The 16,859-nt window shown below is 39.7% G+C and overlaps 1 protein-coding gene across 8 annotated transcripts in view; it reads right to left on the minus strand.

Moving 5' to 3' along the window:
* Positions 1–16,859, minus strand: part of KALRN (kalirin RhoGEF kinase) — a 1,569,312-nt gene that overhangs the window by 525,483 nt on the left and 1,026,970 nt on the right. For all 8 annotated transcript variants that reach the window (XM_085647304.1, XM_085647302.1, XM_085647305.1 and 5 more), the window contains exons 21-24: positions 11,958–12,080; positions 5,950–6,132; positions 2,402–2,520; positions 2,090–2,156 (exon numbers count right to left, since the gene is read on the minus strand). In XM_085647304.1, the coding sequence (XP_085503430.1) occupies positions 2,090–2,156; positions 2,402–2,520; positions 5,950–6,132; positions 11,958–12,080 (492 nt within the window). The remainder of the gene's footprint in view (positions 1–2,089; positions 2,157–2,401; positions 2,521–5,949; positions 6,133–11,957; positions 12,081–16,859) is intronic.

Raw genomic sequence — 16,859 nt, forward strand, 5'->3', positions numbered from 1 at the left:
GCTGATCAAAGGTCACAGGCAGAAAAGCCTTTGTTTATGGATCTATGCGCATTTCTCTCACTGCAGGTGCATAAATGTCTTACTCTACAACTAATAGCAATACTTGCCACATGATTCTATGAGCAGTAAAGATCATTCAAGTTTCAATAACATGAAAATAATAGCGGGGTCAGTTGCCTAGATATGTTGATAAAGGGAATAGGCGAGATACGATAAGAACATCAACGCAGAAGGTCTGTGCTCTGTCACAGTTTGGTCAACAGTAATTACACAAAGGATAGTTGAGTCATAGAAACGGCATACCAAGCCAAAGAAAACAGCTTTTCCTAAACCACTTGTGGCCTTAATCCAAGAAAATATCAAACTGACCATTCGTACTAAATAATACAATTGGAGTAGATGTGGTTAAAGTATCACTTTCCATTAGAATCCTTGGACATGACAGCCTGGCGCCCAATTTAAGCAGTTTTTACTTTAAACTTTGATTTACCTTTTTATCGTATTAGGGACTTTGTTATGTTTCATAAAGCCTATTACCACTGTGGAAATATCAATTAGGAATGCATACATTTTTATCATGTCAGTAATGATTATTCACCAATTTAATGCATTGTACACGGTCCTATGAATGAATACAATGTACATGACGATAATAAAGGATGTATAGTAGTAATTGTTGGCCTATGATGGTGATCCTTAAAATGTCAATGTGATCCCTGGCATATGATGGCAATTAATAGATACGATGTCAATGCTTGCCATATAATAGCAAAACCTGTCACATGCGGAGGACTGCCTACTAAGGTTAAGGATGATAATACCTTCAATGGTCAAGCACCTAAAGTCCCACCTGATAGGACAGGGCTTGCTTGCTAAACTTGACACCAAGGCTTCCTACTGATATCTAATGTTCTGTGTGGTTGGCATTTTTGTGGAATTTAGATAGGGTTTCAGAAGGGTCTGGTGACTATTTGAGCCTCTACTGTGTGACAGCATAACTAAGGAGTGTTTTTCAAACCTCTCTGACCCTCTGGGCATTGCATGGAACCTCTAGCTCTCTTCTTAAGACCCCAGGAGAGGTGCATAAAGGCATATTAACAGGGGTCTGTGCTGTTTTCTCGTTATACTTGGACATGTCTACCCAGGCAGCACACATTTTATGATAGATACATAACCAGAGGGTGTCAAATTTAGAGAAAAGTATGTTTTTGAGTCTGAAGCAAAAACAATCCTAACAATTTTGCATAATATGGTATCTTCAGTTCAGCCCCAGATACTGTTGAACAAACATAATATATTGCAGTTTTTGGTAATGTCACATTGCACTTTTGTCTTCACCACTCAATACAGACACACTTAATAACTAATGCGTGAAAATGCACCCTTTGGGTGCTCCAAAATACTACCCATATATCTATTTATGCACTAGCTCACTTATTCAGTATGGTCATGTGACCACTAAATGACACACTCACCAGTGTGCTTACTTGAGATCATTCCACATACTAATGTATTTACTGATCCTCAAACATTTACTCCAGTGCTCACTCAAATCCACAAAAAAATGTATTCACTCACTGAAACACACACACAAACAATAATGCACTGGCATAACTCATATTCATGAATGCACTCACTCACATAACCATCAGTCTAGTGCATTGACTTATGTATAGACTGTTGTAATCAAACATGTGCTACACCACTCAACTTGAGCACACACATTCACTGAACACACTGACTCAAACACTCACAGACACACTTACTCTTTCATGAACTCCTTTTTGCCCTCACACATTTACCTACAGGATATCCTTTCCCTCAGTGAGGCCACAAGGGCTTATGCTGTCTTAGTTTACTCTTGAGAGGCGGCTCTAATCTTGACCATCCTCTTGTCAAGTTTGAAATTGCAATTTGGGATAAGAACATCCTGCTCACAATTAAAGCAGCTCACTTGAGATGTAGGTGAAATATTTTGTAAGTTTGGAGACACATGAATTTGAATTAACAACTTTAGGAAATTGCAGTGCAGTAGCTTCTTATGAAAAACTATTTTCAGTGTTTACAGTGAACATTGCAAAAAGCCTACCTCTAGACATTCATGCAAGTCCCTGACATACGCCTTCTCAGTCTGAAGAAGCTCAGCCATTATGAACCTGGAACATAAAATGATAATTTTTCAAAAAATATTTTGTAAATGTGCCATTTTTCTATATACACAACAGGAACGCTGATATTTTTAGCATTCAGGGTTATATTTGCAGTTCGTTTAGTTTACTTCTTTGTATGCCAATCTCAACACTGAAGTGTCGGCGTGCACATGATGATGATTCAGTGCATTTGAAATATAAGTGTGGGCACTCATTCTAAAGTAAGGATGGCTCTGCGTTTCAGGACATACTCTTTCTTCCGGGCAGACTTTCTCTTCTCTTCATTAACCTCGTGGCTGGCATCTCTTAGCTTCACTTCCGGGTCTGTGAGGATCGCTGGGATGATATCCAGTTCCAGATCTTTGTTATCCTGTAAAGTGGGACATCAACAAGGAGTTAATTGAAAAGCCTATACTTTCAAATCACAGGACATCTGCTGCTATTGTCCAAACTCAACCCAAAGTTCTTAATTTGGAGCGTGTTAAATAACTATCCATGGTAAAGTCACATGGGATAAGTGTACCTACCAATAGCAAATCTTCACAGTGTTATTCACCTTACACCACAGTCTGCTTTTTATTATGAGGTCAGGCAAACTTGAACCAAACATGTGCCTTGGTTAAAGTTTCCAACCTCGCTCAATCCCTTGAATGGCCTTCTTTTTAAAAGGTTAACAACACTAGCTGCTCCTATTGGTCAGAGTCTTTCAGGAGAGAGGTGACAGAGTGATCTGGTAGCACCAACTATGGGTCAGTCTGACTCATACATCCTCCTCTGGGTCAACACCAGTGACTTATCAAGAAAAGGATTACGTCTCCAAGGGAAGTCGTTATTTACAGTCCTACAAGGAGGCACATTTAGAAAGCAACAGGAGACATCAAGAGATTCAGATGCTCTGCCACACAGTATCAGTGTGTGCGTGTGGTGGACAATCAGACGTATTTCTGCTAACATTTAAGGATGTGTCACTGGCCAGCTAGCTTGGACTGGACTGATAGGAATGAACTGCAGATCAATTGACCAATCTGGATAGGCATTATAGATGGGTGATTTTCTGGAGGCCACGCCTACATTGATGTTAGATATGTTTTGATACAAGATACTTTCACTGGGTGGAGACAGATCCCATTAGTATAAGTTCATGTTAAGTGTGAGCCTTTTCTGTGTGATTATCTTATTGTGTGATTTTGGGTAAGGCTGTCCCTGTTCCACTATCTCAGCCTCCATTGCCTGGATTGTTTCCTAACTTCTGTAACTAGTGACCGCTATGTCTTTGGCATAGTCCAGAGTTGAAGTTCTTTATGTCGACCTTAAGTTTTATGTTTCTATAAGATAGAAAAAACTTATCACACTCACATCTGTCTCAACTAACATTTCATTAATTGCTCTGTCTTGACAGGTCTTGAAAATGGTAATTTTATGACTGCTAGTTTGAGGTTAGAGTCTTCCTTTTTTGCTAAATTTTTAAGTTTTCCACTTCTCTCCCTCACTTACTCTAGGCGAAACCCATTCCTAGGAACATCCGGCTTGGGTATTTTATATACTCCCATTCAAAGCCATTTATAGACACCCTCCCAGTTTCATTCACAGCCAATAGATATTAAGAAGGTGCCTATATGAGAGCATTGTGTTGGGAGTGCGAGACCCCAAAAATAATTTTTTTCTTGTAACAGGGAAGAGAGCCTCTTACAAAATTTACTGGAAATAATGATTAACAACTGCTTTATTTTTAATAACACTCAGTAAAATGGGATCAGATTTGCACTGTTATAAAAGTCAAAGAATTGGGATAAAAATGATTGTAACAGTTTGCAGGGTTGCAAAAAGTCAACAGATTTTGACTGGCGGTGTTGGAAAAGATGCAATTAATTTTTCTGCATTCCACTTAAGGAACTTGATAGATGTAAATGGGAAATTGGGATGAGTTTGACACAGATAGGTCCAGAAGTGGCGCATTCTAGAGCAGTTGAGGAAAGTTTGTAAAGCTGAGAGAAAGAATGTACGTTTGATCTAATAATTTTGGTCAAAGTGAAAAATGAAAAACGACTGCTCTAGCATCTTTGGTTGTAAGAAGTAATGTGAATGTACTCATATGTCATCATGTCACATTAAAAACAAATTTGAGTGAAAAAGTGTGATTCATGCCTTGTAATTTTATATATATATGAAAAGTTTTGTCGCAGAAGAAAGAATACAATTACGATATTCTGCCGAGTTTTTGGTTGCAAGAACTGTATTGATTCACATTTTAAATTAGAAAGGAATCTCGCACAAGTTAAAGTGAAAAGCAGAGAACAAAGGCGAAAATTTCGATCTAAAAATATATTTTTTTACACAATTTGCATTGCTTCCTATGTATTTAATGATTATTGGATTATTATTGTCAATTAAATGAAACAAACATTATGGCTTCACTTCTGAGATTTGAAGAGGGCAGTACATGCCATCCCGTTTGCTTCATTGTGCTTTAATTCGGACATTTAGACCAGAAGCAAAAACAACTTATGAAGGCAAAATCAAAGTTTTGGTCACTTTGACACTACCATATGGATGTCTTCAAAAATGCTTCTGTTCTTGCGTGTTCATGATTAAACTAATGTGTATTTCCGATCAGGGGTTAACTTTGATGTCACACTCTACTAGCACTACAACTTCTCAACGGTACAAAAGTCTAAATGGCATAATTTGGGTAACTTTGAAGTGGCAAAGCGCTAACGGATACTGAAACTGGTTTAAAAATAAATCGACCCCTTAGAAAATTGTTGCATATTAACTACCGCCAAACTAAACTACAACATAAAATTTATGACACATGGCACAGCCGCTTACAAGACCTACAAGTAGTCTTGATCAATCATATGTACAAACACCCAGTACTTTAAAAGCCTTATTACCTTAACAAATGATCTCACAAATAGGGGCAAGTGTAAAGTTTCATCATTGATTAAACAAAAATCCTAAAAACCAAGTTCAAATCACTGCAAGTTAATATTTGCTGAAAACTAGCAATCACTAAGATAGCCAGTATTCTTGGCCGAATAGGACACTTAACCCGGCACGCTTTTAAACGTGTGCCATTACCCTGCATTTTTTAGTCTGCGAAATCTTTTAACAACGCAGGGCTTTACAATGCAATCCATTACAACACATTCCCCATTACAATGCAATTTACTATTCTAACTGCACTGGGGTGTTAATTTGGAGAATGCGTTGTAAGTTTGCGGTGTAAAGCCCTGCGTTGTAAAAGATTTTGCAGAGTAAAAAATGCGGGGTAAAGGCATGCGTTGTAACGCACGCGTTGTAAAGGATGTTTACCTGCATGGCCATATGACTATTTCCTTTCTTGTAGGAAATGGTGGATGGCTTTCCCAGAGACATCTTAAGGCATGATCAGAGTTCCCTATTGCTCAGGGCCCTCACCTTTCAAGGTGCTACCTGGGAAAGTGATCTATCTCTCTATTTAATCTCACCTCTGTCTATTTCTTTATCTCAACCCTTCTCCCTCTTTCTCTGCCAACCTCTCTGTGTCTGTCTCTCTCTACCCAGTGTAATCCTAAGGATTTTTGGGACACTGGGCAAGACACATTTCGGTGATTTTCATATAACCCCATTTCTGAAACCTTAAGTACAATTCTATTTTTTGGCATCATGTGGACTTGTATTAGCAGGAAATGTGGAATAAAATTCACAGTTGTTCTGAACATGGGTCCTGAAACTATTTCTTGCCCCAGGCTCAAAAATCCATAAGATGATACTGGGCCTTCCTTAATATCACAGCCTTCCGCTGTCCCTTCCGTACCTCAGGATTGATTCCCAGAGCTTTTTCCAGTGTGAAGCGGTACTTTCCCATCCTCAGAGAGAAGTCGCGGTAGTGCTTGTTTACTGTGGTGACCCACTTCTTTAGTTCTGTGGCATGGACATGTCCTTTCTCCACGAAGCTGTCTGCAAGCTGAATCAGAAGCTTCACCTTCTCCTTGGTTTGCTGTGAAATAATGAGACATTGTTAAACTCACAACAACAATACAAAGTACCGTGGCAGGTACGGTGATTCGGCAAAATGGTGGGTCAGGCAGCAAATTAAAGCAGCCAATATTTCATGATCATACACAGCCACCTTCTACTATACTTCCACAGTTTGTATATTTACTAATACACAGACTGAAGTAGAGATATTACGGTATACCACAATAAAAAAATAATACACATGAATATTTTTACAGGAACTCAAACTAAAACAGAGAGGCAAGACACCACACAAACTGGCGCATAAAGTTTTTAGTAGAAATACATCAAGAGATTATAGAGCCAAATTCAAACAATGGTTTAGTGGTTTGAGATCCATTTTTTTTAGCCGACTCCTAAAACAGAACACCAATGAGTGGCGCTTAGGATAGTAGAAAAGCACAACTACAGAAAAACAAGCCGTTGGAATGTTTCACTTTGCGCAGTCTTGTAATCCATAGTTGACATTGGGCTCTACTGTGCAACTCAGATTTAATTTCGGCAGCTTTGAGTATCAGCATGCTTACCCTGGTGGATAAGGCAGGTGGTCATAAACTGCATGAGAGTTGGGAGCAGCAGTCAATAAAACTCCTTGTCAAGAGAGAGATGTCAAAAATTTGAGAACTTGAAATTAATCTTGCAACTTCATTAGGAGGACTTTGGCAATAAACAAGACTAATTTTCGAGAGGTCATCTGAGAAATGACCATGGCCTAAATTAGAGTAAAGACATCCTGATGGAAAAATTATAAACTAACCTCTCAAAGAAAAGATACAGTGGGTGGGTACAGACAATATGAGTTTGTCAATCCAGCTGGGTGCAAGAGGATAATCATTGTTGGCATTGGCCAATTCATTTGCGCAGAGGTAAACTGAAGATGAACAATGTTGGTTGCAAAGAACCTGAAACCAGTAGTGCAGTTGATATGCTAGAGGCAATGGGCTGCCCACAAAAACACAACATTTCCTGAAAACCGTAATGAAGCACTCTAATATCTTTGACCATGGAACCACACAAGCACAGCTGAGAGTTTACCATGCACTGGTGAAGATGGATACCCAGCCCATGCCTAGGCACTGCTCATAATATTTTAAGACTGCCAATCGGATAAGTTGGTAACTGAGGCAGAGTGAGGTACTTGCTCACTTGCTGTATGAGTACCTTCTCCACAATACACTGCTGCAGTCAAAGATGGTCTCCCAAATTCAGCTTACTTATCTAAACATCTGCACAGGAGGAAAGTTACAACTTTAGAAAAAGGTGCATACGTGTAGGACAGGTTTGAGGGGCAGATGAGGGGCGTGACCAATAGTATTCTTCTGGAGCTCTGATAGCTGTAAATGCTCCGATAGATGTAAATGAGAGCAGATTGCAGTTTTCATTGTTTAGTACACAATGGCCATGCATCACATATCTGGGAACACCTGGGTTTAATTGAGTGCATCCTCCATACACAATTTCAAGCAAAACAGCATAACGTTATTCTGAATTCGACAGATTGAGATTTGTGGCAAATTAGGTGTGAGCGTGTGTTTCATTATCATTGTCATCAGTATAACTCAGCGATGTTTAAAGATAGATAACAATAAAATATTAGTAATCAAAGAATGTGCTCTTCAATCTTAATATGTTTTCTTAGCAACAGGGAAGAAAACAAAAATAAGCAGTCTGGCCTACTGTGTTTGCTCTATAGACTGAATAACAATGAAATTAATTAGATGAGACAAAAACCTCCCACAGGGACAGCCCTAAAATTCTGGGGAAACAAGAACAAAGCCAACCATGTTACTCAAGAAACAAATATGGGCAACAGAAGAATCCCATAATTAAGCAATTTAAAGATTTAACAGACCTCAAAGTCTTTAGGCCAACAAATTAATCATGCTTCAGCGTTCTTGTTAGAGTTCGATACATCGTTTATCTCCATAGTCCTTTAACGTAACCCCAGCCTCGTTTTTATCATTTCAAATATCTTTCAACCACCTTTCAGAATTTCACTAAAATTGATGACTATGAACAGCACCTTATGTAATGGAAACTTCAAATGCGGATATATCACAGGCGTTAAGACAATGCATTTGTCTACTGAATAAAGAAGTCTCATAGTAAAGAGTGATGCTGGCATATTTATATTCAACTGAATATATACATTCACTATAGTCTGTGACAATGACCACCTAGAGTTTAAAAAATGTCCCTATCCACGCTGTTCAACTGAAATTGGCTGATTTATCCCCAAACCAGACTAACAATTTAATACACTTCTTGAAAGCCTTTACCTTTCAGGCCTCCTCTAACTCCAACAAACGTATTTCCCTCAAGACAGTGAAACTAAATCACCAAAATTGAATGCTCTCTTAAACACAAGGATGGAATTCCAGCTAATAAGTAAAGAGAAAAATAACAGGCATGTCGCACATTCGCCCATAGACCTCTCATCTCAGAAATTGTATGCTACACCCACAAAACATCCATCAGTTAATAGAACAAAAACAGACTACTACATCAAGAACATCTACAACAATGATGACAGTGCAGCATTGTTCACTGCAGTCAAGTACTACAAATAAAACTCTACAACCTATTATACTGTGTTCTATTGAAAAATCTCCAAAATGAGCACAGTAGAGGTGGGCAAGCGAAGCATGGTTCCGGTCAAATGTGTGGCTATGGCTCAGCAAACCAAAATAAAACTACGCAAAAAAAACCAGGCTTTCCCTCACAAATGCAGTTTTGTTTTGAACCTGTTACTTAAAAAAACATATGCCTAAAAACAGTCATATAATCGAATGGATTCCATTAAATAAGCATTTCGAATTAACCATCTAATGTGAAATTTACAGAATTTTAAAGAGTCTACCACATTTTTTATGCGATTTGCAGTTTGATTTACAAGCCAAATCTTTTGGCGGCTCAGCTCATGTTGTGGCTCTTAGGACCAAGACAGGGCACTGGTTTAGCTCTATCTCACCGCTCTCCATGGATTTCATGGCTTGTCCGCATCTACAACATGTTATCTCTGTGAAATGACTGTATGCAGAAATGGAGAAAAGCAACGAGAAGACAGCAATGTATGCTCTGGGTTTTCTCTCTTGCTTGCCATTGACATCTCCCAGTATAAACCATACCAACAGATGTTTTTAAGAAAATAGCGGTACCCTACAATAATGAAATGTATAAGACGAAGAGGGTCTCAACAGCTTCATAACAACTGGAAGAATTATTTCACTTCTAATATGTAGGTGAATGTACCTGTGAATAGCTGTTGTATTTTAAATGCATTTACCCTGAATGAATCACTGAAATTTCTTGCAGTTTTGGCACAGAAAACAAACACAGGTCATGGGAGTGCCTCTGGGCTAGTTATCTCTGACCACTAGAAAGCATCTTAAGTGTTACCCTTGATGTAAATGCAAGACTGTGAAAGTGGCCGAAAACCACTACAGCAACCACCTACTTCAGTTTCCTGAGATGGTTATATGGGCAACATAAAGACGTGGTCCTTGTATGATAAAAATACAGAGTGATCCCAGAGCTATGGTAAATGTCATAATTTAACTTAGCTGCCGGAGACATACATCTCCTCTTTGACTTTCAGCCTCTGTTTTAATGATAATTTGGGAGGATATAAAAGTAGCAGCAGCACTACATTAGAAGTTCTACTTAAGACAGTGGAATGGTTCAAGACGAGTAATAGCTGGTACAGATCTTCTGCTTCAGCATTCCAATGTTGTCTTCCTGTTTCTCCCTTTTTAATTGAGAACATTTTAGCTCTTTTGCTTAGGGCTATACTGGTTATTCAGGACCTTTACAAACCATTACAGCCCTCAGCAGCAAGCTAATACTTAAAAGTGTCACTAAACATGTTATAAGCACATAGATCAACAATTGCTATCCATTTCAGACAGCATTTGCCATGAACAGAGTTTGTTGCCTACTTCCTTTACACTTGATGTGTTTACCAAAACTGGACACTTTTTAGGAAGAAACTATTCAGTAGTTTCCTTGGGTCTCACTGAGAATTTAGCAATTGGTTTGAGGTAACACTAAACTTCCCCAAGCTATTTCAATTGATATATTACGCGTTCCTGCATTGATGCATTCCTTCCGATCACTCCCACAGCTTCCTTCCTCTCCTATCTTCCCCCTATCACCATTTTGGACTTGGAGCAGCGCAGCCCAAGGCATCGATGAGGACATACATATGCAAGGAGCCAAGATGCAAGTAGCTTATAGAAATCAGAATTCCTCTACAGGAAATAACTTGGACCTTTGAAGGTGTAGGCAACCAGCCCACGTTGATGAATTCTACCTACTCTATATTGTTAATGTCAATTTGGTCTAGTGTTCAAATGTTGGACCTCAATAGCATTTCACAGTCATTCTGGCGAGCCTTACCTGCTGATCATGAAGCTTCATGTTTGGATCAGACCATAGTGCCTCGTGCACTTCATGAATCAGGTGCGGAGATCTTTATTACCATTCAAAAATAGTGCAGAATTCTAAGAGTTTATCAGGGCATGCCCCGGTGGCAGCAGTGACTTCATCATTGTAAGAGTGACTTCTACAGTGTATGGTCGGATACCAGGCTTTTAACAGTGCCAAGCCAAGACATGCAGAACTTTCACAATACATCTCATAGCAGTTCATGATTTCATTTCGGCAAAAACAAAAACCCATTTTCTGCACAGACTATAGAAATGCACAACTAAAAACAAGCCAGGTCGCAATATCTAATACAGTGCAAAGTGGTCACAAAATCAAGTGCAGACAGTGACTCCCATTACTAAAATATACAAAATCAATTGAGATCCTCTTCTTTGAGATATTTCTGCGTAGTGATATAAGAGATGCGCTGTGTGATATCTAAAACTAAGTTTGATTTTAAATATGCTCAACCATGCGCTTCAGCAGAACTTATTGAGATACTGTCTGAGTTTACTTATCTTTCACAGTCTTACAGGATTTCTGGATGTTACACATGCTGCATTGTGTAGGCCTACTTTTGTCTTGTTCTCATTTTAGAGCTAAGGATCTCAAGACTGTTAAACAGGGGTGTGTGGCTGAGAATATTTAGATATTACCTTTTTATTGAAAACCGCACAAAATCAGCTCAACATTCATTTACAACAGTTTTCCATGACTGCTTGCCACATTGTCTAGAACAATGTATTCAAAAATGCCTTGAACACACACACCATAACCCCTCTTTCCCGAACCAGGATTCGGTTAAACTGTGGCAGTTTTCGTGACTGCGTAGAAATTACTATTCACACTCTCATTTATGTAAAGACCTACAAATCAGGCCTAGATCAACTCTGTTGTTAAGACAGCATACATGTCAGCTGAGGAAGTAATTACCTTTCATGACTGCAGAGAAGAGGCATAAACTGGAATAGATTAGATTTGCTATGTGTCTGATCACATGTGCTCAATATTTGATACAGAATGGGTGTTGCCCTTCTGAGCTCTTTATGTAGGGTGCTACCTAGATAACAGCATTAAGTTTATCAACTTATTTGACTCAGAATTACACTCTTTAGCACATGGCTGTGTAGTGTAAGAACAACGATTTTCATGTTACCTCCCGTTTGATTGACATTTAGGACATGATTGTGGTGTACAAAGTAGTCCAAGCCACTGCTGGTTGTGTTGTTGTCTTAATTGTATGAATGGATGGACGCCATATTTATGAGACAGATCAGAAATGAATTACTAATAAAAAATAACCAAACATATAACATATAAATCAAAGAACGTCAACTTATCAGGACTACCAATTTCATTTAAAAGACTTTTATCTACCTTAGCAGGCACTCTGAAGTCTCCATATTCTTTCAAAAGCACTTGCGTCTCTTCTATCGATTCCCCTGGAGAGGTATGCGTGGAAAGATAATATTCACCTGCTTCCTGGATCCAGTCTAAGGCCTGCAGGGAGACAAGACACTATAATCTACTTCCCCATTCTGTTTTTATTTATGCTGATCTGAACATCGGTGCAAGGTAATTAAGAAAGAAACATGCATACTTACTTGAATTTTCACCTATGGTCGAACCTGGCTGGTATCGCAGGATGTACTCTGACATTCTGCCTTATACACTGTTTTTGCTTCAGTGGAGAGCGTGGCTCGGCTGTACCTGCAGAATGTGTCTCGGATGATCTTCTGAACAGATCGTATCTATGCTGTATTAGATCTTAACTGGCAACGTCGAATGCAGCACCCAGGTTTGGGGGTATGGAGCATAAATTATGTTGGTAAGACATGAATATTGCATCCTAAATATTGTTTACGAAAATATCGCCCGCTACAGAGACATTTTAAGGCATGGCCAAGCAGGTTTTGGCCTAGGACTCCCAACATTCAATGGGCCCCTCGTTAACCTTTCGGGGCAGTCTCAGACTGTCTAGAGTCTTACAATAAGGAGTTTGATTACTTACTGGTTGTTTTTTCAACCAGCCCAAGCTGTCCGGCCAGCCCAGCCCCTACTTGAGATAGGGATGGTTAAAGATAAATGCCTATTACAAGCATTGTTCTTGTGGGAGCGGTGCCAGACCAGGGCAATGACAGTCTGCTGCCTTCAGACTCCAAATACCAGTCCAACTCAGCACAAGTAGTGCAGTAAACAAAAAGCACTGTATGCCCGAATGGAGCTGACTGACTAGCTACACTACCCATTGTGGCGAGGAGGTTTGGAAGGATCACTAGTCTTTCTGCTTTTCTGGTACAGGTCAGCTGAAGACCGATTGTGCCAAGGTCGGAACCGAGGATAGGCAACCTGTCAATAAGCAGTCTAGAGAAACATATGTTCTCCCCATGACTAAACCATGTATTCAGAGCAGCTGCTGGGCTGGTGTAATTCACAACCTAGAGCCACACGACTCAGAGTCACTGCTCCTCACAGGGAATGGAGTTCAGTAAACGTAAAAAACACTCCAGCTACATAGGCCCGAAAGGTGTGCCACTAGTCCATTGCACCACACACATCAGGCTTGTTCAGGCCACTTGTCTTTCTACTTCTCTGGTGCCAGCCAGTCAGAGACGAGTAGGTTAGAGGTTGGGCCCAGATGTAACCTGGCCAAGGAAGAGGGTTGTCAATGATTCAAATACAGTCCTAAGGGCGTGAATGAGCAGAAAATTGATTAAAAAGTTCCTAGTAGTTCTGATCAGGGGGCCATCAAATTATGTTTGGCCCGGGGCCAATCCTTTAGATGTCCCTGCCATACATCAGTACAAAATAGAAAATCTACACCCAAAAGGATGATATTTTTTAAACTACATATAGAACACAATATTTGTTATGCGACATTGCTGCATACAATATTCTGGCATGCTACCGGTTTGCTACTCTCCGTTTCTTTGCTGAATCAGAGCACAGCTAGGATTGCAAAATGTCACTCAGTAAGTATGGTCTGATTCATGACTCGCCTCCACCATCAGAGCAAAGCTGTGTTGAAAAAAGTAACTCTGCAGGTTTCATTTGGTACAGGGATTCTCTGGCCTATCAGATCACTGTGAACATTGCAAAACAGTAACTCAGCCGGTTTGGTTTGATACAGTCATTCTATGGTGAATCAGACCACATCATTGCAGGATAGAACTCAGCAGGATCGGTCTGACACATGAATGCTCCGCTCCATCAGAAAAGAGCTCTTGCTGCGAATAGTGACTCAGCGAGGTCAGTTTGGTGCATGTATTCCTAGTGTAGTTAATTACCAGGTTCAACTTGGAAGACACCACTGCTGGGGTTGCACAATGTGGTTCAATGTCAGTGGTCGCAAATCACACTGACTTTTTGTGATTGCAAAAAAAAAAATTTGCAAACTAAACTTAGTACTACTAATTCAGCTCACAAAATTCCAAAACGCAGTGGGATGTAATCTGACCAACTTTTTATGAGATAGGTTGCAAATTGCAACTCACTACTATTTAATGTCATCATAGGGATGGTCGCCTGCTGGAGTCAGAGACACAATGTGCATGATTTCATTTAACTAAAGTAAACGTTTCTTCTTTTTTTAATGTGCCCGTTTTCTTCAAAGGAAACGGGTCTGCATTCAAAAACAAGAGATTATTTTTTAACATTTGTTTAAGATTTGACTGTGGCCCCCAAACCACTGCCTAGTCCTCAACAAATGTTTTTTTAAATATTCCCCTTCCAATTTGCGAATGTGTTACCACCCCAACTTGGGAGACTGTAGAACGTCGAAGTTCTGTAACCAGATTTCGGACGCAAAACATTGTTACATATCATGACAAATCGCTATTTAGAAGGGATATGTTACCGAATTTAAAAATAGGTTTAGATCATTACAAAAAAAAAAAAAAATTGGCTTTGTAGGTCAGGCCCTTTAAGTGGATTGAACTGTGATTCAATCCAGGCATTGAGGTTGTGCTGTGTTGGACCACTACTGGCAGTGCACAATGTAGCTGAGCAGCTAAATATAATGCATGAATTTAGTGCTGCACTGGAGCAAAACTAGCAGCGTAGACTGGGATTCAGCAGCTCAGCATGAAAAGAGTCATCTAACATGTAGAGTCACAGATAATGCTGCTTCAGTTTGCTGGTAGCCTAATATGTACATTTTCTATGTAGTATGGCTACTATGCTGTGTGCAGAAAGCAACACAGCTCTTCAAAATCAGTACAAAATAAATGTGCCATGCTGAAGTTCTACATTGTATCTCAGCTACCAGTGTGATGCATGAATTGTCTGCTGCACTACAGCATAACTGACAGTGCAGGGTGTGATTCCACAATTGAGCCTAATATATCAAATCTATGACAGGACCAGAGATGAGGATTATGCTTTTCGTCCTCCGCCTTTTATTACAGCAGCCATTTTAAACATTTAACATTAAAAGCGAGTGAAAACAAAAGCAAAGAAACCACCAGTCCAAAGAGTCTCTGATAATGGTTTAAAACAAAAGCCAATCGTATAACAATAGTAGTCCTCAACAGTATCCAATCAGGCTCATTCATAGTCCGCATAGCCCTTTCTTTATGTTGAGACATCCTCTTTCTTCGCTGCTCGAATAAGTTGTTCTTCCACTATACTTATTCATAGTTTTGGTGCATGCATGGATTTGTCGCTTAAAAAGCTTATTTTCACAATTTGCATAAGTGTGTGTGCAGGGCAAGTGTACTGGTGTTTATTTCGGCCACTGGAACGCGTTATGAGCTGATCCGCAGTCGTTGACTTGGATTGGCTCCATGCCACGGTGTGATCCTCCGCCCATTAGGTGGTACACTTCAAAGAGTGGTGCTCGTCATGCGATGCACAATTCTGTCAGTTTCAACACTGTCAGTGTCTGAGTTGTTTTAAACCATTCTCAGAGACTCTGGGGACTGGTAGGTATTTTTCTTTTTCCCTTTTAATGTTAAATCTTTTAAATGGCTACTGTAATAAAAAGTAAAGGAAGAAAAGCATAATCCTCGCCTCCTTTCCTACACCCTAGCTAGGAAATATTTTCATTCTTTTTTGTACGAGTGCTTAACTAGAAGTACAAGCGGTGACTAGCCAGTTCAGCTTTATAACGGTTTCTGTATTAGAAAGTGGTTGGCAATGCAGAATCTGACTAAGAGGTTTTGTTTCACAAATGTATTCCTAGTTGTATTATAGCCTCACAAGCAGGACCGAATATAACTCTGTTTAGCTTATATGTTACGCTGCATCATACAACGCCTAGAAGGGCACCGCCTGACTCAGCAGTTCATCCTTATACATAAATTTACGGCAGAATGTTACTTAGCCTGAGGCATGAATTATCTGCGGTGTCAGAGTATGGCTGGCAGCCCAGAAACTGACTCTGCAACTGAGTCGGGCACATTAACTTTCTACTGTACTAGGGCATGGCTAGGGGTGCAGAAGGTGAACCTGCCAATTTGTACATGTCATACAAATTACAAAAAAAGGCAGTTAGAATTCCAAAGCAGATTGCCCAGCGTTTGTCAGTACTTAACTTCAACGTAAATATATTTAAGAGTGTCACTGTTCTATATCCGTTTACCTGAGGCAGGTGCTCATAGAGTCATGTAGACTAGCAGAACACGGCCATTTGGTTACTGAGGATCACTTGTTTTCACTTCCGAAAGGCTAGTTCTGTGGTTGCGTGTGGCACAATGAGAAGCTGCAGGTAATATTTACAGAACTGGGACCAGGACGGTATGCATTCTACTTAGATCTACAGACATTTTATTTGTAGATTTCGACCTGCCGCTACAGTTTCCCCCCAAAAAATATACATATCTTTACAGCCACACTCCAACAATTTCCGTAGATCAAGTAGAATTTTCAGTCTGCTGTCTCTTCACTGGATGGCTCTGCCTCTGCTACTATGAGCCACAGAAGACCTGTGTCTTGTAGATTTACAACACATAGCAATCTTTTGAGGTCTACTTCAGTGTGCCTAGGTCCCAGTCCTAAACGAGCTGGAAAATACTTTATAATCTGACTGTTCCCACCAATCAGTCACATATGTTAAGAATGATCACCTCTACAACATACGTCATGTCAAATTGAGCTGTCCTGTATTCAAAGAACAGGGCAATCAAAACTGCTAACAGATTCCTTTGCAGCATTGACTTTTCTTCTTACAGACAAAAAACACTATTTCCGACATCTTTCAGCACATAGTAAGACTCATGCATAGCAAGTTATATACAATACAGTAATGCGGTATGGGTCATCATTACTGTTGTGTTCCAT

The sequence above is a fragment of the Triturus cristatus genome, chromosome 3_2 (genome assembly GCF_964204655.1).
Source record: "Triturus cristatus chromosome 3_2, aTriCri1.1, whole genome shotgun sequence".
NCBI classification, from domain to species: Eukaryota; Metazoa; Chordata; class Amphibia; order Caudata; family Salamandridae; genus Triturus; species Triturus cristatus.